The sequence below is a fragment of the Hemiscyllium ocellatum genome, chromosome 1 (genome assembly GCF_020745735.1).
Source record: "Hemiscyllium ocellatum isolate sHemOce1 chromosome 1, sHemOce1.pat.X.cur, whole genome shotgun sequence".
Classification (NCBI taxonomy): domain Eukaryota; kingdom Metazoa; phylum Chordata; class Chondrichthyes; order Orectolobiformes; family Hemiscylliidae; genus Hemiscyllium; species Hemiscyllium ocellatum.
In genome coordinates this window covers 147,652,772-147,677,698 of record NC_083401.1, presented here as the reverse complement: position 1 = coordinate 147,677,698, position 24,927 = coordinate 147,652,772, and the positions used below count along the sequence as shown (strand labels likewise).

The 24,927-nt window shown below is 43.2% G+C and overlaps 1 protein-coding gene across 3 annotated transcripts in view; it reads left to right on the top strand.

Annotated features, from left to right (window-relative positions):
• lyar (Ly1 antibody reactive homolog (mouse)) overlaps positions 1 to 24,477 on the top strand; it is a 34,412-nt gene extending 9,935 nt beyond the window's left edge. For all 3 annotated transcript variants that reach the window (XM_060826803.1, XM_060826787.1, XM_060826795.1), the window contains 4 exons: positions 7,254 to 7,656; positions 11,249 to 11,326; positions 22,561 to 22,646; positions 23,183 to 24,477. In XM_060826803.1, the coding sequence (XP_060682786.1) occupies positions 7,254 to 7,656; positions 11,249 to 11,326; positions 22,561 to 22,646; positions 23,183 to 23,320 (705 nt within the window). In that variant the 3' untranslated portion in view covers positions 23,321 to 24,477. The remainder of the gene's footprint in view (positions 1 to 7,253; positions 7,657 to 11,248; positions 11,327 to 22,560; positions 22,647 to 23,182) is intronic.
• The last annotated feature ends 450 nt before the right edge of the window (positions 24,478 to 24,927 follow it).

Below are 24,927 nucleotides of genomic sequence, written 5' to 3'. Positions count from 1 at the left end.
CACCCAGATCTCTTTGTACTGCCCCTTTATCTTTATCATTTAGGTAGTAATCTGCCTTCCTGTTCTTGCCACCAAAGTGGATAACCATACATTTATCCACATTAAACTGCATCTGCCATGCATCTGATGACTCATCTAACCTGTCCAGTTCACCCTGTAATCTCCTAACATCCTCCTCACGTTTCACCCTGCCACCCAGCTTAGTATCATCAGCAAATTTGCTAATGTTATTACAAATACCATCTTCTATATCAATATATAATGTAAAAAGCTGCAGTCCCAGCACTGATCCTTGTGGTACCCCACTGGTCACTGCCTGCCATTCCGAAATGGAGCCGTTTATCACTACTCTTTGTGAAAAGCTTTCTGTAAGTCCAGGTACGCTACATCTACTGGATCTCCCTCGTCCATCTTCAGAGTTACATCCTCAAAAAATTCCAGATTAGTCAAGCATGATTTCTCCTTCATAAATCCATGCTGACTCTGACCTATCCTGTTACTACTGTCCAGATGTGTCATAATTTCATCCTTTATAATAGACTCCATCATCTTTCCCACCACTGGAGTTAGACTAACTGGTCTATAATTTCTTGCTTTCTCTCTCCCACCTTTCTTAAAAAGTGGTACAACATTAGCCACCCTCCAATCTGCAGGAACTGATCCCGAATATATCGAACTCTGGAAAATAATCACTAATGCATCCACGATTTCTCGAGCCACCTCCTTCAGTACCATCAGGCCCCGGGATGTAGACCATCAGGCCGTGGGGACTTATCAACCTTCAGACCTAACAGTCTCTCCAACACCAATTCTTGGCAAATATAAATTCCCTTAAGTCCAGGTCCTTCAACCACTGTTACTCAGGGAGATTGCTTGTGTCTTCCCCAGAGAACACAGATCAGAAGTACCAATTCAATTCTTCTGCCATTTCTTTGTTCCCTGTAATATATTCCCCTGTTTCTGTCTTCAAGGGCCCAATTTTAGTCTTAACCATTTTTTTGCCTTTCACAAACCTAAAAAAGCTTTTACTATCCTCCTTTATATTTTTGGCCAGTTTACCTTCGTACCTCATTTTTTCTCTGCATATTTTCTTCTTAGTAATCCTCTGTTGTTCTTTAAAAGCTTCCCAGTCCTCCGTTTTCCCACTTATCTTTGCTATATTATACTTTTTCTCTTTTAACTTTATATGTTTCTTAACTTCTCTTGTCAGCCACAGCCGCCCATGCCTCCTCCTAGGATCTTTCTTCCTTTTTGGAATGAACTGATCCTGCATCTTCTGCATTATACACAGAAGTATCTGCCATTGTTCCTCCACTGTCATCCCTGCTAAAGTATTGTACCATTGTACTTTGGCCAGCTCCTCCCTCCTAGCTCCATTGTTCCCTTTATTCAACAGAAATATTGTCACTTCCGATTGTACCCTTTCCCTCTCAAATTGCAGATTGAAGCTTATTGCTACTTCCCAATGGCTCCTTCACTTTGAGGTCTCTGATCAATTCTGGTTCGTTGCACAATACCAGATCCAGAATTGCCTTCTCCTTGGTAGGCTCCAGCACCAGCTGTTCTAAGAATCCATCTCTGAGGCACTCCACAAAGTCTCTTTCTTGAGATCCAATACCATCCTGATTCTCCCAGTCTACCTGCATGTTGAAATCCCCCATAACAACTGTAGTAACATCTTTGTGACAGGCCAATTTCAGCTCCTGATTCAACTTGCATTCGACATCCAGACTACTGTTTGGGGGCCTGTAGATAATTCCCAAGAGGGTCTTTTTTACCCTTAGAATTTCTCAGCTCTATCCATACTGACTCTATATCCCCTGATTCTAGGTCCCCCCACACAAGGGACTGAATATCATCCCTTACCAACATGGCCACCACAACCCCTTTGCCCGTCCCTGGACCTGATCAAGTGTAACCCAGGACATTGTGGGAAGCTAAGGAAGAAATTTCAGGGTTCTTAATAGAGAGATTTTTATCACCCACAGCCACCGTCCAGTCTTCCAGCACTTCAATTGTGGCAAATGTTGTGTTTTTATTTAGGAACGGCTATAAGGAAAAGCCTGACAACTATAGACTGGTGAGTCTGACATCACTGTTGGGGACGTTGTTGGAGCAGTTTCTGAAAGACTGACTTTACATGCATTTGGAGAAGTATGGACTGATTAGGATGGTCAGCATGGCTTTGTGCATTGGATATCGTCTCTCAAACTTGATTGAGTTTTTTGTAGACCTGACCAAGAACATAGCTGATGGCAGAGTGGTAGGCGCTGTCTACATAGACTTAAGTAAGGGTCTGCTTGATAGACTGGTTAGTAATGTTAGATCCCTTGGGATTCAGGGAGCGCTAGTCAACTGGATACAAAACTGGCTTGTCATTAGGAGAGAGGGTGATGGTAAAGGGTTACTTGTTGGACAGGAGGTCTGTGACCAGTGGTGTGCCACAATGATCAGTGCTGGGTCCAATGTTTGACATTTCTATAAACAATTTAGATGAGAATATAAGAAGTGTGGTTAGTAAGTTTGTGAATGACACCAGAATTAGTGGTTCAGTGCACAGTGATGAAGATTATCCAAGAGTACGAAGGGATTTTGATTAGCTGGGCCAAGGAGTGGCAGATGGAATTTAATTTAATTTAGATAATTGCAAAGTGATGCATTTTAGTAAGACAAACCAGGGCAAGATTACACGGTTAGTGTTGGGTAGTGTTGCTAAAAAAACCTAGTGGTTCAGGTACATAGTTCCTTGAAAGTTGCATCACAGATAGACAGGGTGGTGAAGAAGGCATTTGGTGCACTCGTCTTCATTGGTCAGAGCATCGACTGTAGGAGTTAGGACGTCGTGTTGCTGCTGTACCATTTGTGAGGTCTCTTTTGGAGTACTGTGTACAGTTCTGGTTGCCCTGCTATAGGAGGGATATTATTAAATTGGAGAGGGTGCAGAAAAGATGTACAAGGATGTTACCAGAACTGAGTTATCATGGCTGTGGGTGTGTTCACCGAGCTGGGAAGTTTATTTGCAGACGTTTCATTCCCTGTCTAGGTGACATCTTCAGAGCTTTGGAGCCTCCTCTGAAGTGTTGCTGTAATGTGCCTTCTGGAATTTATTTGGTTCCGTTTCTGCTGTTGCCGGTTGCAGGTTCCGGTTGTTCGTTGCAGTGGCCAGTATATAGGTGTATGTGCTTGTTGATGGAGACCGTGGACTGGTACCATGCTTCTAGGAATTCCCTGGCTGTCCTCTGTTTGGTTTGTCCTATGATCATTGTTTTGTCCCAGTCAACTTTGTGGTCCCTGTCATCTGTGTGTATGGCTACTAGGGACAGTTGGTCGTGGCATTTCGTGGCTAGTTGGTGTTTGTGAATGCACATTTTTAGTTGTCTGTCTGTCTGTTTGCTTTGTATAGTGTTTCGTGCAGTCTTTGCATGGAATCTTGTAAATTACGTTAGTCTTGCACGTGATTGGCATAGGGTCTTGTGTTCTGGTGAGTTGTCTGAGCGTGCCTGTCGGTTTACGGGTTGTCATGAATCCCAGTGGGCAGAGAAGTCTGGCTGTGAGTTCGAGACACTTTTTAATATAAGGTAGCATGGCTAGTGAGTTAGGTCATGGCATGTCTCGTCATGTTTGTCTGGTAGGCATCTGCAGATGAAATTGCGGGGATATCTGTTCTTGGTTAATACTCAGTAGAGGTGTTCTTCTTCCCTTCCTAGGTCTGGAGTGCTGCACTATGTTGTAGACCTTTTGAATAGGGTCCTAATTGTGTTTTGGGTGGCTGCTGTCATAATTCAGGACTTGGTTGGTGTGTATTGCTTTCCTGTACACTGTTGTGGGGCATACACCATTCTGTGTTCATTGTGATAGTACAAAGAGGGTTGATTGTTGGTCTCCTTCTCTCTCTTAAGTATGATCCCTGTGGGTATGGTGTTGATGATTTGATGGTTTGAGTTATAAGGATAGACTGGGACTATTTTCCCTGAACTGTATGAGGTTGAGGGGTGACCTTGTAGAGAGTTATAAAATCATGAGGGGCATTTATTCAGGTGAATTACAAAGGTCTTTTTTTTTAGGGTAGGGGAATTCAAAATAGAGGACATAATTTTAAAATTAGAGGGGAAAGTTTTTAAAAAGGACCTGAGGGAAAACCTTTTCACACAGAGGGTGGTTCGTATATGGATTGAATTGCCAGAGGACATGATAGGTGTAGGTAACAGTTACAATGTTTAAAAGACAATTGGGCAGGTACATGAATAGGAAAGGTTTAGAGGGATATGAGTAAAAAGTGAGGTCTGCAGATGCTGGAGATCAGAACTGAAAATGTGTTGCTGGTTAAAGCACATCATGTCAGGCAGCATCCAAGGAACAGGAAATTCGACGTTTGGGGCTAAAGCCCTTCATCATCCTGATGAAGGGCTTTAGCCCGAAACGTCGAATTTCCTGTTCCTTGGATGCTGCCTGACCTGCTGTGCTTTAACCAGCAACACATTTTCAGTTTAGAGGGATATGAGCCAAAAGCAGGCAAATAGGACTAGTTTAGTTCGGGAAACCTGGTCAGCGTGAATGAGTTGGACCAATGGGTCCATTTCCATGCTGTAAGACTCTGCCTCTATGGTCATTTGACCCATGTGCATGGTGACTCTAGAGCAATCCAGTCGATCGCATTCCTCAGTCTATCTCCATAGCTCTGAAAATTTATTTCAGTTCCTTCTTTTTGAAATCATTGCTTTTCACAGGAATAGAGACATTTTCTCTCCAAACATTCTCTTTCCTAAAACCTTAAATCAGTATCACTTACTGCTTTTACCATCAGCACATGATAACAGCTTTGCTTTCTCTACCTTAGCTAAACATGTCATAATCACATCAAATCTCCTCTAAATATCTTGGGGACTCTTGCATCCTTGCCACAGTGAGTACAGTAATTGTATGCTAACCAGAACGTTTTAAAGGTTCAGCATTACTTCTTGTTTATGTACTTTAATACTTCCATTCGACAAAGCCCAGGATCCAATATGCCTTGCTAACTTATCCCTCACTGTGTCCTGATGCATGGATGTGCAGCCACTAATCATTCGATTCCTGAGCCCTGTATTGAAGCATTGCCATTTATTCTATATTAGAAGGGATAGAGAGAAGAATTAGAAGAAATCTGACATTTCTCGGTGCTCAATCCCATCTGCTACTTGTTGCCCATTCTGTCATCGTCACTATGTTCTGGTGTAATCCATTAGCATTATCCTCTCTCTCTCTCTCTCTCTCTCTCTCTCAGCCACAGCTCATAAATTTTGTACAGTCGACAAACTTTAAAATGTTGTTCTGTTTTAAATTATCCAAATTATTTTAATATATTAAAAAACATATTTGGCCCGAGGACTGAATTTGGGGAACTCTGCTTCATCCATTCTCTTCTTTCTATAAAAGAACCATTTACCACAACCTACTGTCTTCTGTACTTGAGCCAATTTTCTATCAAAGCTGACATTGATCTTCCTATTCAATGAACTGGAGTTCATTGGTAACCAGCATACTTTGTTACTTATCAAATGCTTCCTCAAAATCAATATGTACAGTATCATCAACATTCTCTGTTACTTCATCAAAATGTTTAATTTAATTAGTGGAGCACAATCTGCTTTGTGCTGGCTCTCCGTTATTAATGCAAAGCGCTCTAAATTTGATTTTATTTTCCCAATTTTTCTTTCTTTTACTTGATGTTAAACTGACCATGTGCTGTAGTTTCTGGGACTTTCCTTACACCCTTCTTGGATACTCTCAAATCCTCTAACACGTCCCTCTAGGGAAGATTGTAACACTGTTAGCAAACTTTCAACCCAGGAAATTCACTGTTCGATCTTTGGTCACCTCAACTGAGTTTGTCTCAGCACCTGGGAATTGGTTAAATTCAACCTGGTTAAATTAACTATTCAACTATTGATGAATGGCTATGACAAAGGAGGCAAAGAATATGGAGAAGTCCGACTGATGGGTTGTACAGAACATCTCGGAGTCTACTGACCTGGTCTAAGAATTAATCTTAACAGTTAATTGTCCTTCTTGTTGCCTTTTAGCAGTGTTAAAATCTGGTAGTGAAGGAGCATAGGGTAAATATGGGATATAAGGTGGGAAGAAATCCCATGGTAGGGTGGGGGTGATACCATGAAGAGGTATCCGAGCAAGGACAAAAATTTTCAAATCGATATGTTTGGAGATGTAGAGAACCAGTCGAAGTTGGAGAGTGTTAGACTGAGTTATGGGTTTTAATGCAAAAAAGAGCAGCAGAGAAGCCAATGGAGACATAAGCCTTAAGATAATTTAAAGCATTGGATAGATCTTTGCAGTAGGATGGATGAGACGGTGGCCAGAACAACCAATATAATTACATTGGTACGGATAGTTTGGGGGCAGCGTAGTTGTGGGTAAGGAAGTCGAAATTGTGCACGTGATTAGATCTACAGCTGCCAGATGAAAAGATAAGACTACATCCTCAAGGAAATAATTTGGGAACACAGTACAGAGGAATCCCAATTAATTGAATGCCGGATGACATAGTTAGCCAAGTATCGGGACCTTGCAATCCTGTTCGGATAATCCAAAATTTGGTTAATTGGATGCTGGATGATCGAGGTTCCTCTGTACTCTAAAACATTAAAGGTGGCCAAATGAAAGTCGGACTTAAATGCTTGAATAGACAAAACAAAAAGCACTTGACCAAATAACTTTCAAATGCATTTAGAATCTTAGGTTTTATGAATCAGACAAGGAATATGAAAGCAAGGGGTAATGCTTAACTTTGCCAAAGCATTGTTTAAATTTTGGTTAGAATGAAAAACAAAAGAAAAGTTTGAACACCTTGTGTAGGTTTATCAACGTCATTGAAAGGTGGCTGAGGATTCATTACCTGGTGTCAAAGATCAAAGGCTTTACTTGCAAGAGACACTAATGAAGTTGGCGTTTTTAACACTAGAACAACAGAGTAGAAGTTTAATGTTCGAGCTGTGTTGAGTGAAATCAGGAAACAAAGGATAGTGGAAATTTTGAACTGGCTCCCCAAAGAACTGGATACTGGATTATTTGAAGTATTTTCTGAAACAAGATTGACAAAACAGCAGTCCACTCCTGCTGTACCCCAGAGCAGGTTAAGAGCACAACGTTGTTTTGTAGTAGAAATATTCATGTAATACAGAGCATGCTATACTTTGAAATTTTGATACTGTAATTAATGATTCATGCCATACAATACCTAAATTTGATTTGCGTAGGATAAAGCTAAACAGCAAGTAAACGACACTCCAAATGGTGTCACCCCATCAAAATCAGTGGAAGCAGACCAGAACCAGGCACCTGCAGTCAAAAGAGAAGAGAAGGGAAGAAACAAACAGGAGGCAAAAGTGAAAGGGCAGAAAAAATCCAAAAAGGAAAAGAAGCTGTTAAACTCAGAGGAATGCAAAAGTCCTTTAAAGCATGAACCAGATTCTAAAACAAAGGAACAAAACAAAACCCTGAAGGGAAAAAAGAAAAAGCTGAAAAAACTACACAAGAAAGATGGAGCCCATACCATGCGGGAAAATGGCAATCAAGTAGAGGGCTGTGAGCAACAGAACAGTGAGAATGTACTTGGCAGGAAGAAGGGCAAGAAACGGAAACAGAAAACATCCAATGAAGGTACGTAATCAGTGTTTTGGATCTTCAGTGAAATACAGAGGAACCTCGATTATCAAGGACACCAGCAGGCAGTATTTTTGTTTGGTTAATCGAATTCCGGATAATCGAATGCTGGATAACATAGTTTACCCAAGTATCAGGACCTTGCGGTCTTGCCGGATAATCAAGGTTCCTCTGTACTTGGAGTAATCCAGTGATTTGCTATTAGCTGCTTAGTAGTTGCAGCAAAAATTCTTGCATTTCCATCAGCAGTCAACCTGACCTTCAAAAAGTTCTGCAGTTTCAGGAGAAGTTCCAGAGCGATATCTTTGAAAACTGTCATTTTATGCATCTTTCTAACTGTTTCCTTATGGTTGAGGCAAGATATTGGGAAAAGCCCATGAAAACTCAGAGCCAAAGGTTGCAGTTTTTCTGCGCCTCTGGAGGCGGAGGGAACATGGAAATGGAGAAAGCACTGTGTTTGGTCAGCTTTTCCAATGTGTTCTCGCTTGCATGTGATGCCAGATCCACAGCGATGTGGTTGACTCTTAACTGCTCTCTGGGCAATTAGGGATGGGCAATAAATGCTGCCGAGCCAGCAATGCCCTCATCCCATGAATGAATTATCAAAAAAGACAAAAAAATGTTTTTCCAGTAGAGATGAGTAGCCATTTAAGCTTTTTAAGCCCCACTTTTTCACTTAAGTGAGACTTGACAAATGGCACACAGGATCCCGCTCTGTGTCAGCATTGCAACAACTCGCTTGAGACTGTTGCAAATTGGAAATCAGTTGCCTATTAAAATTAACATTTAGGTACTGTCACTAGCACTAAGGTAGAAGACAGTAGGCATAGTCTCTTGCATAGTTGGAGAGCTGGTATTGTGAAATTGTTGTTTTGAGGTGGGTAATAAACCAGATGTTAGTGTTCCTTTTTTTTGGGTGACATTTTTGGTGTCACTGATTACATTGATTTCTGTAACCCTCTGTATTGACACCGTGATATGGGATCCACCTATGCAGCAGTTGGTTGGATCTTGGTGGAGCTGCAGTACTGTGAGTAACATATCCAGCTGCGATGACTGAAGGGCACGAGTATGAATCGGGTAATTTGGCCAAAGGCCAGTATTCTTGTTCTTTTGGAGCAACAGGGCACCGAAGGCTACGCATTTTGCAGCAGGTCATCCTAGAAGTATGGCCAATGATAGTCTTGCTGAGTGATTATGCATTGGCTCCTTTCAGGGTTCTTATGTAGAAATTTTCCTGTGCCTGGAGGATTTTGCAATCAGCCATCCATCACAGTTACAATTGTTCATAAAGTTTGTTAATTGAATGTCACTCACCAGGTCAGCATTTTTTTTTGTCATTTCTTATTATCAACTTGGTAATTGAGGGCTGTTGAGAGTCAGCCACATTGTTGTGAATCTGGAGTCAATTTTATGCCAAAGCGGATAACGATAGCAGATACCCCAAGGGTATTAGTGAACTTGACGGTGTTCAACAATTAACTGTTGTACTAGTTTTCATTTCAGAGTTTTATTGAATTCCAATTTTATCATCTGCCGTAGTGAGATTCAAATTGATGTCCCTAGCCTGGGGTTCAGATTATTAATCTGGTGACATTAGCACATTAGCTCTCCTATTACCCGATGTGATGATGTCTTGACTCCACAGCATTTGTCACAAAGAATCCAAAGAGCTGTAAGCCTTATCTCCGTGTACGGGTTCGGTCTTGTGCAGTGGATGGTAGACTACACGTGAGGTCATTAAATCACCATCACGGGAGCTAGGGGTGTTTGTCAATAGGCAGGGCTTCAGTTCTTTCAAGTATGAAACAAATGTGCAATCACCAAAAGTGATTCACCCCGATGCTATCAGATGGCTGCTATGATGGGCATGTGCCGAGGCAGAGTCAAAAAGTGTGGCGCTGGAAAAGCACAGCAGGTCAGGCAGTGTCTGAGGAGCAGATGTTCCTGATGAAGGGCTTATGCCCAAAATGTGTACCTTCCTGCTCCTCTGATGCTGCCTGACCTGCTGTGCTTTTCCGTTGTCACACTTTTCATCTCCATCACTTGCAGTCCTCACTTTCTCTGATGTGTTGTGGCAGAGTTCCAAATGCTTTACCTATTTTTATCAGCAGGTAGGCCTGGGTTTTCCTGTATTGCAGGATACTCCCAGGTATCAGTGTGGCCCGTGTGAGATCAAAAGCAGGTGCTTTCATTCATTTCTTCAGAGTGTGCATTACTCCTGTAGAAATGTTTCCCATTCCTGCTTCCCATCCCACATCAGGATTTTGACCCTCAACATGTCATGCCATTCAAGCTGCTGTGTGCGCTGTGGGCTACCACAAAGCCTGTGACCTACACTAGATTGTTTGTTTGTATGTTGCCTTTGTTCAATTTAAGATTGTGAATTTGACAGAGCCATGAAGAAATTTGTCCAACTGCGTCCCACAGTGCAGGTGTGAGAGCAGTTTTACAAGGGGTGCTTTGGGAATGTCCCCTCATTAACAGCAGGCTTTCCTTTTCCCTCCTGGCTACCCTTGTATGTAGCTTAGCTGCTAACCAAGAATGGGAGAGCACCTGGCTGTGCTTCCATGTGTATTCCTGTCACCACAAGATGGAACACTCAGTGCTGCTGAATATTGTAGATGCTCCTCTTCTGTTCCTGCACCTATTGAATTGGATGGCATGCATAAGCCTTCATGAGGTTGGCCACTGTCAGTGGCAATACCCATGCATTCATTCAGTCAAAAGATGATATGCATAGACTCTGTCTTCTGCCCAAGGTCTTAAACAGCCTTGTGCACCTCAACAAGGCATCCATACATCCTCTTTTGCTGTTCTGTAACCATGGATTTGCATCTCCAGCAAGCCAACTGTGACTGGTGTTCTCCTTCACCTCTTGATAGGGACTGTGCACAGCTTCTATTGTCACGTGCTCCTGCTCATACATGACCTACTGCTCACCTTGGGCAAACTATCCAACACGTGTCCGAACTGCCAATGCATAGAGAGAGTATGCCTAATTCCCATGATGGGTCTGGGCTCTGAGGCTACCACTAACTCATCTGACACCTCCTTACACTTTCTCTGGTATTGACTCTGCCATTTAGATGTCAATTCATGAAGCTCACATCTTGTGCACTACACACTATTAGCTAGTTCTCAAATGAGAGAATTAAAAATGGATAAAAACGAGCTAGCTGTCTCCTCCAAACTGTGGCATGTTTCAACTATTGCATTTCACCCTTTTTCCATTGCACATCCATGCTGTGTTGACACATTGCCAATGTCCAAGACTACATCTTCCATCTGTGTTAAGACTGAGTAGGGCACACACCCTGTTATACATCCTTTCCTGGATAGAGTATGCTCTGGTGAATAAGTAAGCCTATCTGCCCCTACTATCTTCTTTGTGATTTCCGCAGCAGTCATTAAACCCTGGAGCTATCATCCAGACAAACCCTCCATCCTCTCTGTCTTTTTTGCACTCTACTGTCAAATGCATTCTGCATGCAGTCGCAGCTTTGACAGTGGGCACTGTTCAAACGTTTTTATCCCAGGGTAGAAACTAATGATTGACTCACTGATACTCTTCTTGCATACCAAACAGGTGAACCTAACTCGAAACGGGAAAAAGTTCAAGTTCCAGAAACCAAAGAAGTGGAAGAAGCTAATGAAGGAAAGCAAGGTATTTCCACCCACATTAGAAATCTTACAACTTTCTGAGCGCACCGCATGACCTGGTCTTTAGGTATTTTATTCCATGAACGTATAATCCTGCCATTTCAGATAACAACACTTCTGAATATTTTCTGTGTCATGTTACACAGTTGGGGTCTGAGAGCATTTTCATGTAAATGATTGGAAAAGGTTCTAACACAGTCAGATTTCTGCTTAATCTGCACACAAGCAGATTATTTAATTCAGTTAAGTTGATGATTTGTTATTCATTTTATTTAAACATTGTTAATTTCTTTGTGCAGTGTAATTTAAAAGCTCTCAGCTTGAAATCTGTCTGTTGTATAAAAGGTTGTTCATCTTCTCTGTACCATCCACACCCAGCTTAACCCTAGCACTGGTGCTATCCTTTTGATTCATCGGAATAAATTCAAATGTGCAGTTATTGCTGCAAAAGAAACATAATTAATATGACTTACATTACACCTCTAGCTTGGGTTATGGCATCTTATAATACTGTGTTACTGTTTGTCTACAGTCCATTATTGTGCCTCCATTAGAATGGCAATAAAACAGAACAAAAAAAACCCTTTCCTGCTGAAACCCACACTTGCTAATGCCATGTGACTAATTATATATAAACAAGAAGTGTTCAAAATGCAATGGTTCTGATCTCAAGAACATAGACTTTTACGGTGGCTCAGTGGTTAGCACTGCTGCCTCACAGCACCAGGGTCCCAGGTTCGACTCCAGCCTCTGGCAACTGTCTACGTGGAGTTTGCACATTCTCCCTGTGTCTGCGTGGGTTTCCTCGCACAGTCCAAAGATGTACAGATCAGGTGAATTGGCTACGCTAAATTGCCCATAGCATTAGGTACATCAGTCAGAGGGAAATGGGTCTGGGTGGGTTACTCTTCAGAGGGTTGGTGTGGACTTTTTGGGCCGAAGGGCCTGTTTCCACACTGTAGGGAATCTAATCTAATCTAATCTAATCTAAAATAGATTTGGAGGCTTTCTATGTCTGTTTGTTATTGTCTCTATTTCCAGAGCATGTTTTTCCTTGAGTTGGTCCCTAATCTTTTGCCAGAGGATGTAGCTTAAGAGGCACAAGTCTGCATTAAATATGGCTGACCATGAGACTCTGCTGCTCTTTCTGCCCGCCTTAAACATATTGGAAGAATTTATAAATTGATTCTCAACTAACTTGACCATGGCATCGACACCACTTCCGTGGTCATGTAGTCCTAAAGTGAGAATTGAACTGATGTTGCTGGTCAAAGGCCGTGAAACAATCCACTGCCCCATAAGACCTTCCTGTCTTGCTGTCTCTCTCGCATATCCCTCTGAAATCAACTTTTGTTTCCCATGTTTAAACCAAGACTGTAACGACGTTAGGAGCTGAGTGGCCCTGGTGGAACCCCAACTAGGCGTCACTGAACAGGTGATGTTTTACTGATGATTGAGAGTAGACTCATGGGCCGATAATTGGCGGGGCTGGACTTAGCCTGCTTTTTATGCAGAGGGTGAACTTGAGCAATTTTCCACATTGTCAGGTAGATGGCAGTGTTGTAACTGTTGGAATAGAGTGGCTGGAGCACAAGTCTTAAGTATTGGTGCTGGAATGCAGTCAGGGCCCATAGCCTTTGCAGGATTCAGTGCCTTCAGCTCGCTCTTGATATCACGTGGAGTGGAATCAAATTGGCTGATTACTGGTATTGCTGAAAATGTGTTGCTGGAAAAGCGCAGCAGGTCAGGCAGCATCCAAGGAGCAGGAGAATCGACGTTTCGGGCATGAGCCCTTCTTCAGGAATGAGGAGAGTGGACCAAGCAGCCTAAGATAAAAGGTAGGGAGGAGGGACTTGGGGGAGTGGCGTTGGAAATGCGATAGGTGGAAGGAGGTTAAGGTGAGCATGATAGGCCGGAGTGTGGGTGGGGGCAGAGAGGTCAGGAAGAAGATTGCAGGTTAGGAAGCTGAGTTCGAGGGTTGGGACTGAGACAAGGTGGGGGGAGGGGAAGTGAGGAAACTGGAGAAATCTGAGTTGATCCCTTGTGGTTGGAGGGTTCCTAGGCGGAAGATGAGGTACTCTTCCTCTAGCCGTCGTGTTGCTATGGTCTGGCGATGGAGGAGTCCAAGGACCTGCATGTCCTTGGTGGAGTGAGACGGGGAGTTGAAGTGTTGATCCACGGGGTGGTTGAGTTGGTTGGTCCGGGTGTCTCAAAGGTGCTGTCTGAAACGTTCTGCAAGTTGTCGGCCTGTCTCCCCAATATAGAGGAGGCCACATCGGGTGCAGCGGATGCAGTAAATGATGTGTGTGGAGGTGCAGGTGAATTTGTGGCTGATATGGAAGGATCCTTTGGAGCCTTGGAGGGAAGTAAGGGGGGGAGGTGTGAGCGCAAGTTTTGCATTTCTTGCGGTTGCAGGGGAAGGTGCCGGGAGTGGAGGTTGGGTTGGTGGGGGGTGTGGACCTGACGAGGGAGTCACGGAGGGAGTGGTCTTTTCAGAACGCTGATAGGGGAGGGGAGGGAAGTATATCACTGGTGGTGGGGTCCGTTTGGAGGTGGTGGAAATGATGACGGATGATGTGATGTATACGGAGGTTGGTGGGGTGGTAGGTGAGGACCTGTGGGGTTCTGTCCTGGTGGCGATTGAAGGGGCGGGGCTCAAGGGCAGAGGAGCACGAAGTGGAGGAGATGTGGTGGAGAGCATTGTCAATCACATCTGTGGGGAAATTGCGGTCTTTGAAGAAGTGAACGTAGTCCGGAGTCCGTGCAGGATTAGTCTGTTCCGTAGACAGGTGCTGAGGAAGGAGATGTGGCTGTGGTAGCGAGTCTGTTTGAGAACGTGGCTGAAGAGCTTCTGGGCAGAGGAGATGACCTGAGGTGTGCAGTGAGAGAGGGACTCACTGAAATCCTTGTAGAGGGAGGAAGAGAGCTTATTCAAGGAAGGCATCCTTGCAAGAGGATTCGCAGTAGGTTAAAATCTTCTAGGAGTAAGTGAGGACTGCAGATTCTGGAGATCAGACCTGAAAACCTGGAAAGGCGCAGTAGGTCAGGCAGCATCCAAGGAGCAGGAGAATCGACGTTTCGGGCATGAGCCCTTCTTCAGGAATGAGGAGAGTGGGCCCACGCAGGCTAAGATAAAAGGTAGAGGGGGAGGAGGGACTTGGGGGAGGGGCGCTGGAAATGCGATAGGTGGAAGAAGTTTAAGGTGAGGGTGATAGGCCGGAGTGGGAATGGGGCGGAGATTACTGGTATTGGTCATGCTGGGGACTGCTGGAGGAGGCTGAGATGGATCATCCATTCGGCATTTCTAGCTGAAGATTTTTGTAAATGCTTTCAGCCTAATCTTTTACACTGATATGCTGGGCTCTTCCATCATTGACGATGAGGATATTTGTGGACCCTCAGCATCCAGCAAGTTGTTTAGTTGTCTTTCACCATTCACGACTGGATGTTGAAGGACTGCAGAGCTTAGATCTGATTCATTGGTTGTGGGATCGCTTACTTCTGTCTATCATTTGTTGCTTACGCTGTTAGGCATGCAAATAGTCCTGTTTGATAGCATCATCAGATTGACACCTCATTTTTTTAATGGATGTCTGGTTCTTTTCCTGGCATACCCCTCTGCATTCTTCATTGAACCAGTTTTGATCCCCTGCCTTGCTGGTGATGGCAGGGTGGGGGATATGCCAGGCCATGAGGCTGCAGATTGCGCTGGAGTACAATTCTGCTGTTGTTGATGGCCCATATCGCTTCTTGAGTTGCTGGATCTGTTCATTTCTCCCATTTGGCATGGTAATAGAACCACACAACAATATAGAAGGTGTTCTCTGTGACGGTGGGACTTTGTCTCCACAAGGACTGTGCGGTGATCACTCTTTCCGATGCTGTCAAATTCATTGATGAGGATGACTTCAAATATGTTGTTCCCTTATCACCTGCAGCAAGCACAGCCTAGAAGCTATGTCCATTTAGGACCTGACCAGCACTAATCAGTAGTACTGCTTCCCAGCAATGTTTGGTTGTGGGCAGTGAAATATCCCAGAGTGTTTTGTGCCCTTGCATACTGCAGATGCTGGAGCTCAGAGTCAAAATTAGACTGGTACTGGAAAAGCACAGCAGGTCAGGCAGCATCCGATGAGCAGGAAAATCAATGTTTTGGGCTAAAGCCCTACTTCAGGAATGAGGCTGGGAGCCTCTGGGATGGAGAGATAATTGGGAGGGGTGTGGGGCTGGGGAGAAGGTAGCTAAGTGCAATAGGTGGATGAGTTGGGGATGAAGGTGATAGGTCAGAGAGGAGGGTGGAGTGGATAGATCGAAAGGAAGATTGGCAGGTATGACAGGTTATGAGGATGGTGCTGAGCTGGCAGGTTGCAACTGGGCTAAGGTAGGGGGCGGGGAAATGAGGAAACTGGTGAAGCCCACATTGATGCCCTGGGGTTGAAGTGTTCCAAAGTGGAAGATGAGTTGCTCTTCCTCCAGGCATCATGCGATGAGAGAGTGGCGATGGAGGAGGCCCAGGACCTGCATGTCCTCAGCAGAGTGGGAGGGGGAGTTGAAATGTTTGGCCACGGGGTGATGGGGTTGATTGGTGCGGGTGTCCCAGAGATGTTCCCTAAAGCACTCTGTAAATAGGTGTCCGGTCTCCCCAGTGTAAAGGAGGCCGTGTCGACAGCAATGGATACAATAAATGACATTGGTGGATGTGCTGGTGAAACTTTGATGGATGTAGAAGGCTCCTTTGGGGCCTTGGATGGAGGTGAGAGAGGAAATGTGAACGTAGGTTTTGCAATTCCTGCGGTGGCAGGGAAAGGTGCCAGGAGGGGAGGTGGGTTGTTGAGGGGGCGTAGACCTGACCAGGTAGTCACGGAGGGAACGGTCTTTGCGGAAAGCAGATAGAGGTGGAAGGGAAATATATCCCTGGTGGTGAGGTCCGTTTATAGGTGTTGGATGATGCGGTTAATGCGAAGGTTGGTAGGGTGGAAAGTGAGGACCTGGGGGTTCTGTCCTTGTTACGGTTTGAGGGTAGAGGTGCGGGACGTGGATGAGATGCATTGGAGGGCATCTTTAACCACGTGGGAGGGGAAATTAAAGAAGGAGGCCATCTGATGTGTTCTGTGGTGGAACTGGTCCTCCTGGGAGCAGACACGGTGAAGGCGGAGGAATTGGGAATACTGGATAGCATTTTTGTAGGAGGAAGTGTAATCCAGGTAGCTGTGGGAGTCGGTGGGTTTGTGAAAAACGTCAGTGTTGAGTCGGTCGTCATTGATGGAGAGGTCCAGGAAGGGGAGGGAGGTGTCAGAGATGGTCCAGGTGAATTTAAGGTCAGGGTGAAATGTGTTGGTGAAGTTGATGAACTGCTCACCCTCCTCATGGGAACATGAGGTGACGCCAATGCAGTCGTCAGTGCAGTGGAGGAAGAGGTGGGGAGTGGTGCCGGTGTAACTATGGAAGATAGACTGATCCATGTTGGCAACAAAGAGACAGGCATGTCTGGGGCCCATGTGTGTGCCAATGCTACCCGCCCCCCCCCGCCATTAGCTGAGGGAGAGCAGTATGTGGTAATCAGGAGGTTTCCTTGATGTTGATGACTTTGAGAGAAACGCCCTCCTGACTATATCGCCACTTCTGCCGGGCCTTTCTTGCTGGTCAATCAGTACATATCGACGATGATGACAGAGACATTGTCCATGAGGTACGTTCCGTGAGTATGACCATGTCAGGCTGTTGCTTCACTAGTCTGTGATACAGCTTCCCGATTTTGGCACTAGCCCCCAAGTGTTGGTCAGGAGGACTTTGCAGGGTCGATAGGGCTGTTTCTGCCATTGTCTTTTCTGGTGCCTAGTTCAATGCTAGGTGAGCCGTGTGATTTCATTTCTTTTTTGAGACTTTGTAGCAATTGATACAGCTGAGTGGGTTACTGGGCCATTTCGCAGTGTAGTTAAGAGTCAGCCACATTGCAGTGGCTCTGAAGTCACATGTAGGCCAGGCCTGGCCAGACCAGGTGAGGGTGGCAGATTTCCTTTTCTGAAGGTCATGAGTGAACCAGTTAAGTTTTTCCAACAATGATTTCATGGTCTTCAGTAGATTATTTTATAAATTGAATTCAAATTTGGCTATCTGCTGTGGTGTGATTCAAACCTGGGGCCCCAGCATGAGTTGAGTTTCTGGATTAATAGTCTAGCAATAGTGTGATGAGGCCATCACCTGTCCTTCTCTCCAAGGTAGCATTTGTACAGCAACAGGAAAAGGCTCATCGGTACTCGACACCATTCCTGTATTCCATTAGATTACGCTTCCTGCGTCTTGTTTTATGCTTTTGTTTTGATACTTTTAATACCTCAGCAGCCCTTTAAATTAAAAAGATTACTGGCCCTGTTCTGAATTTGCCCGCTGACTGAGAGAATTTCTCTTTCTGGCTTTGTCTTAATCACCTCAGTGATATCACCATTTAATCACTGAAGCACAAAGGCCTGGTGGGAAATATTTGTTGATCGTCCCATTATTTAGAAAAATGGGTGACTTGGTGGAGGCCTAGACCACGGGATCTTGTGGTCCAGTGGTAGTGTCCCTCCTTCTGGGCCAGAAGACCATAACAAGCCCCTAAGATGTAGGAGTGGAAGTAAGGCCATTCGGCCCATCAAGTCCACTCCACCATTCAATCATGGCTGATGGGCATTTCAACTCCACTTACCCTCATTCTCCCCGTAGCCCTTAGGTTCTTGATGTCACAAGGAATTATCAATCTCTGCCTTGAAGACATTTAGCATCTCGGCCTCCACTGCACTCTGCGGCAATGAATTCCACAGTCCCACCACTCTGGCTGAAGAAATGTCTCCGCATCTGTGTTCTGAATTGACCCCCTCTAATTCTAAGGTTATGTCCACGGGTCCTAGTCTCCTCGCCTAACGGAAACAATTTCCTAGCGTCCACCCTTTCTCAAGCCATGTATTATCTTGAAAGTTTCTTTTAGATCTCCCCTTAATCTTCTAAACTCCAATGAATACAATCCCAGGATCCTCAGCTGTTCCTCGTATGTTAGACCTACCATTCCAGGGATCATCCGTGTGAATCTCCGCTGGACACGCTCCAGTGCCAGTATGTCCTTTCTGAGGTGTGTGGACCAAAACTGGACACAATATTCCAAATGGGGCCTAACCAGAGCTTTATAAAGTCTCAGTAGCACAACGGTGCTTTTATATTCCAACCCTCGAGATAAATGACACATCGCTTTCTTAATCACGGACTCAACCTGCATGTCTACCTTCAGAGAATTCTTGACTAGCACTCCCAGATCCCTTTGTACTTTGGCTTTATGAATTTTCTCACCGTTTAGAAAGTAGTCCATGCTTGTATTCTTTTTTCCAAAGTGCAAGACCTTGCATTTGCTCACATTGCATTCCATCAGCCATTTCCTGGACCACTCTCCCAAACTCTTCTGCAGCCTCCCCAATTCCACAGTACTACCTGCCTGTCCACCTAACTTCGTATCATCAGCAAACTTCGCTAGAATGCCCCCGGTCCCTTCATCCAGATCATTAATATATAACCTGAACAGCTGCGGCCCCAACACTGAACCCTGCAGGACACCGTTTGTTACTGGCTGCAATTCCGAAAAAGAACCTTTTATCCCAACTCTCTGCCTTCTGTCAGACAGCCAACCCTCAATCCATACTAGTAGCTCACCTCGAACATCATGGGCCCTCACCTTGCTCAGCAGCCTCCCGTGTGGCACCTTATCAAAAGGCCTTGTGGAAGTCTAGATAGACCACATCCACTGGGTTTCCCTGGTCTAACTGACTTGTCACCTCTTCAAAGAATTCCAAAAGGTTTGTCAGGCACGACCTCCCCTTACTAAATCCATATTGACTTGTTCTAATCCAATCCTGCTCTTCCTAGAATTTAGAAACCTCATCCTTAATGATGGATTCTAGAATTTTACCAACAACCAAGGTTAGGCTAATTGGCCTATAATTTTCCATGTTTTGTCTTGATCCTTTCTTGAACAAGGGGGTTACAACAGCCATCTTCCAATCATCTGGAACTTTCCCTGACTCCGGTGACTTTTGAAAGATCTCAACCAACGCCTCCGCTATTTCCTCAGCCACCTCCCTCAGAACTCTAGGATGTAACCCATCGGGGCCAGAAGATTTATAAATTTTAAGACCTTTTAGCTTTTCTAACACTTTCTCTTTTGTAATGGCTACCATACTCAACTCAGCCCCCTGACTCCCTTTAATTATTGAGATATTACTCATGTCTTCCACTGTGAAGACTGACGCAAAGTACTTGTTAAGTTCTCCTGCTATTTCCTTATCTCCCATCACTAGGCTTCCAGCTTCGGTTTGAAGTGGCCCAATGTCTACTTTTGCCTGTTGTTTGTTTCTTATGTATTGAAAGAAACTTTTTACTATCATTTCTAATATTACTGGCTAGCCTACATTCATAATTGATCCTCTCTTTTCTTATTTCTCTCTTTGTTATCCTCTGTTTGTTTTTGTAGCCTTCCCAATCTTCTGATTTCCTAGTGCTCTTTCCACTTTATAGGATCTCTCTTTTTCTTTAATACATTTCCTGACTTCCTTTGTCAGCCATGGCTGTCTAATCCCTCCCCGGATAATCTTTCTTTTCATGGGGATGAACCTCTGTACAGTGTCCTCAATTATACCCACAAACTCCTACCATTTTTGCTCTATTGTCTTCCCCCGCTAGGCTCTGCTTCCAGTCTATTTTCGTCAGTTCCCCTCTCATGTCCTCATAATTACCTTTATTTAACTGTAACACCATTACATCCGCTTTTGCCTTCTTCCTTTCAAACTGCAGACTGAACTCTACCATATTATGATCGCTGCTTCCTAAGTGTTCCCTTACTTTAATATCTTGTATAAAGTCTGGCTCATTGCAAAGCACTAGGTCCAGAATAGCGTGCTCCCTTGTGGGCTCCATGACAAGTTGTTCCAAAAAGGCATCCTGTAAGCATTCCATGAATTCCCTTTCTTTGGATCCACTGGCTGCATTATTTACCCAGTCCACCTGCATATTGAAGTTTCCCATGATCATCGTGACCTTGCCTTTCTGACATGCCTTCTCTATTTCCCAGTACATGTTGCGCCCCTGGTCCTGACCACTGTTAGGAGGTCTGTACATAACTCCCATTATGGTTTTTTTGCCTTTGTGGTTCCTCAATTCCACCCACACAGACTTCCACATCATCCGACACTATGTCATTCAGTGCCATAGATTTAATTTTGTTCTTAACTAACAAGGGAACCCCGCCTCCCTCTCTTTTCGATAAGTTGAAAATCCTTGGATGTTTAACTGCCAGTCCTGACCCCCCCGCAACCACATCTGTGATGTCTACACATCATAATCATTAATGATGACCTGTGCCATTAGTTCATCTGCTTTGTTACGAATGCTATGAGCATTCAGGTAAATTGCCTTAATGCTAACTTTCTTATCATTAGAGATATTGAAAGTCATAAGTTGTCCTAAGTTATCCTTCCTTTTTGCTGCATTCCCAGTCTGCCTCAAGTTTAAATCCGCTTGCACACATGCTATCCTGCTGCCTATCTTTCCATTTAACTCCATACTCCCTGTCGCTTTCACTTTCCCTCCCTCCCCCCACCCCCCCCAAAACTCAGAAGTTTAAAGTCCTACTGACCACCCTATTTATCCTCTTTACTAGAACATTGGTACCCGATCGGTTCAGGTGGCGACCGTCCCAACGGTACAGATCCCCCCGGTTCCAAAACTGATGCCAATGCCCCATGAAGTGGAATCCCTCTTTCCCACACCAATCCCTTAGCCACGTGTTTACTTCCCTAATTTTCTTATCCCTATGCCAATTGGCACGTGGCTCGGGCAGCAATCCGGAGATTATGACCCTTGAGGACCTGTACTTCAATTTCCTTCCTAGTGTTTGATAATCCCCAAACAGGTCCTCCACTCTAGCTTTGCCTATGTTGTTAGTCCCAACGTGGACCACAACAACTGGATCCTCCCCCTCCCGCTACAATATCCTTTCAAGCCAGTCAGAGATGTCCCGCATCCTGGCACCGGGCAGGCAACACACCATGCGAGACTCCTGATCCGGCTTGTAAAGGATACCAACTGTCCCCCTAATTATAGATTCCCCTATAACAACTACTTGTCTTTTTGCTTTCCCCCCTCCCCCGAAAGGCCTTCTGCACCATGGTGCTGTGGTCAGCTGGCTCATCCTGTCCAGAACCCTTTCTGTCATGTCTGAACAGGTTGATTAAATAAACACAGGTCAAGTCCATGCAACCTGTCTAACCTCTTCCCAACACTCAGCCCATTCCTAAAATGTAATCCTTTTAGGGCCAGTATCTTTCTGGTGAATCTGTGTTGTACCTTTCGAAGGCCAGTATTCTTTTTCCTGAGTCCCCAGCATTAAATACACTACCCCTAGATAGGATCTAACCAGGACATTGTGTTTTAGTCACCTTAAGATAAAAGCCAACATTCCATCCTCATTTGCCTGTCTTTGTGCATTTCTTTGTAGTATATGTTTTACTAATTTGTATAATTAGACCTCAAAATCTCTGCTTATCTACTGTTCTTAGTTGCCCAACACCTAGAAAGTTGCTTTTGAGATCGTATTCATATGTCACCCTCCCTCCAATTTGGGGTATCCCCAAGTATTGTACAATCAATGACATGCATGTAAAGTTAGTTAACTGGTCTACATGCAAGCCCAGGAGCCAACCTGCACAGAGCAAGTGAAATAACTGACCAGATAATTTCAGGACAACAGGGAGAACTTCTCTGCTCTTCATTGAATAGTACGCATTAGACAGAGCAAGATGCGGGACCTCGATTTGTGTGGTTCAAAAGATGTGGTTCAGCTGTTTAAGTACTGTGTTGAAATTTGTGTTTATTACTCGTGTTTCTGTTGACTCAATGCACTTACTCACTCATGTTGCTGGCATTGACAAGAGGTATACCTTTTTCTTTATGGGCTCAGCACGACCACAAATGCTCAGCTTTCTTAAAAATATGTTGGCTTTATTTTTGCATATGTACATGGGGTTCTTTCTAGTTGCTTATAAATTAGAGAGTGCATATCCAAATGACTAATGTGTGTGGAATTTTATTATGGATTTGGATCCAAACAAATTGTAAAACTGGAAGATAATACATTGCACATTTTGTTTAGATCATTTGTCTTTAGCTTGTAATTCTGAATTTTATATCTTATACATTATCATCTGTTTGCTTAAGGAAAATTCAACTGGAAAAGAACAATCAAAATTGTTCTCAAACAGTCTCCTGAGCAGGAAATTTCTGTTAAAAAATTACGGAAAAAGGTATGTGTGTATATGATAGCTGTAAGATTAACTTATGGATACTAAATTAGAAAAAACAGAAACAAAATATGAAATTATTAGTAACAGAAATAATCCTGCATAATAAATTTATCATCTTTTTCCATGTTGAATATCGAAAAAAGTTGTTAGATTTTTTTAATGACATAGTAAAATTTCTCATTTTTTTGGTCGTACAGAAAAATTGGGTATTGCTGAGAAAAGTTTTGTTAAAACTTTTCATCTTGCACTCGTCAGGACGATTTGCACGAATGCTAATGTTAAAATTTAAACAAAGCCCAGCAGTTAACTGCCTATCAGTGTTAAAAAGTGCATTCTCCATGGCAACGCCTCTACCAGTCCACTTGACAACTAATCAGCATTCTCCTCTCATGGAGTATAAATGTTGGTTTTCCGCTTGACAGTTGCAAGAATTTCAATTCTTGATGAATGAAAAATATGTCAAATGTGTCTCTTTTTTCCCAGAAAAAGAATTAATTACTCTTTGTCTCAGTTGACATGTTTCCAAACTCTTGCAGGTTCTATCCCAGTACTACGCTGAGTGTGGTGATAGTAACTACAAATCTGAAGTGGAACTCCTGGCAATTTTTTACAAGAAGATAAGTTCTAACCCCAAATTTAAAGTGCTGAAAGACAAAGTAAAACTTGTGAAATAAATGAAAATGTACTTTGGATAGCAAAAGACTGGACCATAGACAAAAAATGAATTTATTTTGTCTCTTTCTGTAGTTGGCATTCAGAATATTTTGCTTTTATGTACAATGCTGAAATTTCAGCATTGATTTGGGGACAACTTGTGCTTCATGATGGCTTAGAGATGTTCTGCTATTTAATAAATGAACTATTTTTACATATGTCAGAAGAAGTTGACTCCCTCTCAATCTTGCATTTAAAGTGAAATGGTTACACTTAACTTATATTTAGAAGCTGTGATATGATCACAAGACAGATTCAACATCAAGAGAACTGTGGAACCCAGAGGAACCTCGATTACTCGAAGGACACGGAGGAGGTGTTTTTGTTCAGTTTATTGAATTCCGGATAATCAAATGTCATGTAACAAGGTTTAGCCAAGCACGGGACCTTGCAATCTTGCCGGATAATCTGATATTCGGATAATTGAGGTTCCTCTGTATAATAAATTTTTCAGGACATTCACTGATTTCATTCATTCTCCTATCATGGAATCCATACGTTACATCAACTGTTTTAATTGTTTGTGTTTTGTTTCAACTGATCTATGTGAAAGTCCGTTTTAATGCACGTTTCTTTCCATGGACGACATTGACTCTTGTCTCACGTGCATTGAAAAGATCAAGAGCATACTTTAGTACATTAGGGTGTTAGATTTTGCAACCTACTGAAATAATTTAACTTTCGTATCAACACAACATGGATTGAATTAATGTTATTGTCATGAACTATCTAATCATGGAGAGAATTGAACTCTTCTATATTCTTTTGGTGGTCATGTCGCCAGTCATTACAGTAGTACAAACTCAACTGCACTTTCTACCAAAAATATTAACCGTAGAACAATCATGTTGCACAAGCTAACTCAGATATGAACATGGATTTTTTGAATTAGAAACTACCAGCAGTCAATTTGTCATTTCAGGCTAAGGGTGTGAGCTGTAATATATTGTCATCCCTATATTTGTTTTCCCATTGTACACAGATATACAACTGTATACAGATCCAGCATCTCAGTTTTGGTTTCAACAAAGTTTTCCCCACTGACCTTTTATGTTTGTGGGAAAGGAAAATCGTGGCTAAAACTGGTTTTGTTCAGTCTCTATCTTTTGATGTAACTATTGGATTTTTCTGTCTGGATTCTGATATGTAACAGCCAAAAAAAGACTTTAAAAATTTTTGAGCTTTCTGATAGTTTTTTTTTGTTTCATGATTATTTGAGTATTTATAGAGATCTGATTTGTTGCAGGTTTTGGAATATTAAATTTGAGTGAATTATTGACAAATGGTTTTGTTTTAAGGTATAATGTTATGAACAGCCATCTTGCCTTGAAGTAAAATACTGTGTATTGCCAATCTTAAAAATGGGTATGGTCAAAAATTAACAACATAGGCAAAGAAATTACATGTAAAGGTCCTTCCGTTACAGTTTTTATTGAGTAACAGACTCAACCTTCAAATCACAACAAATAGCTATAGAACGCTATTTAATAATAATTGACTTTGGCTTATTTGAGTCAATGTGAATTAATGTCGTGCTTAATATCATAAGCATCCTGATTACTATAAG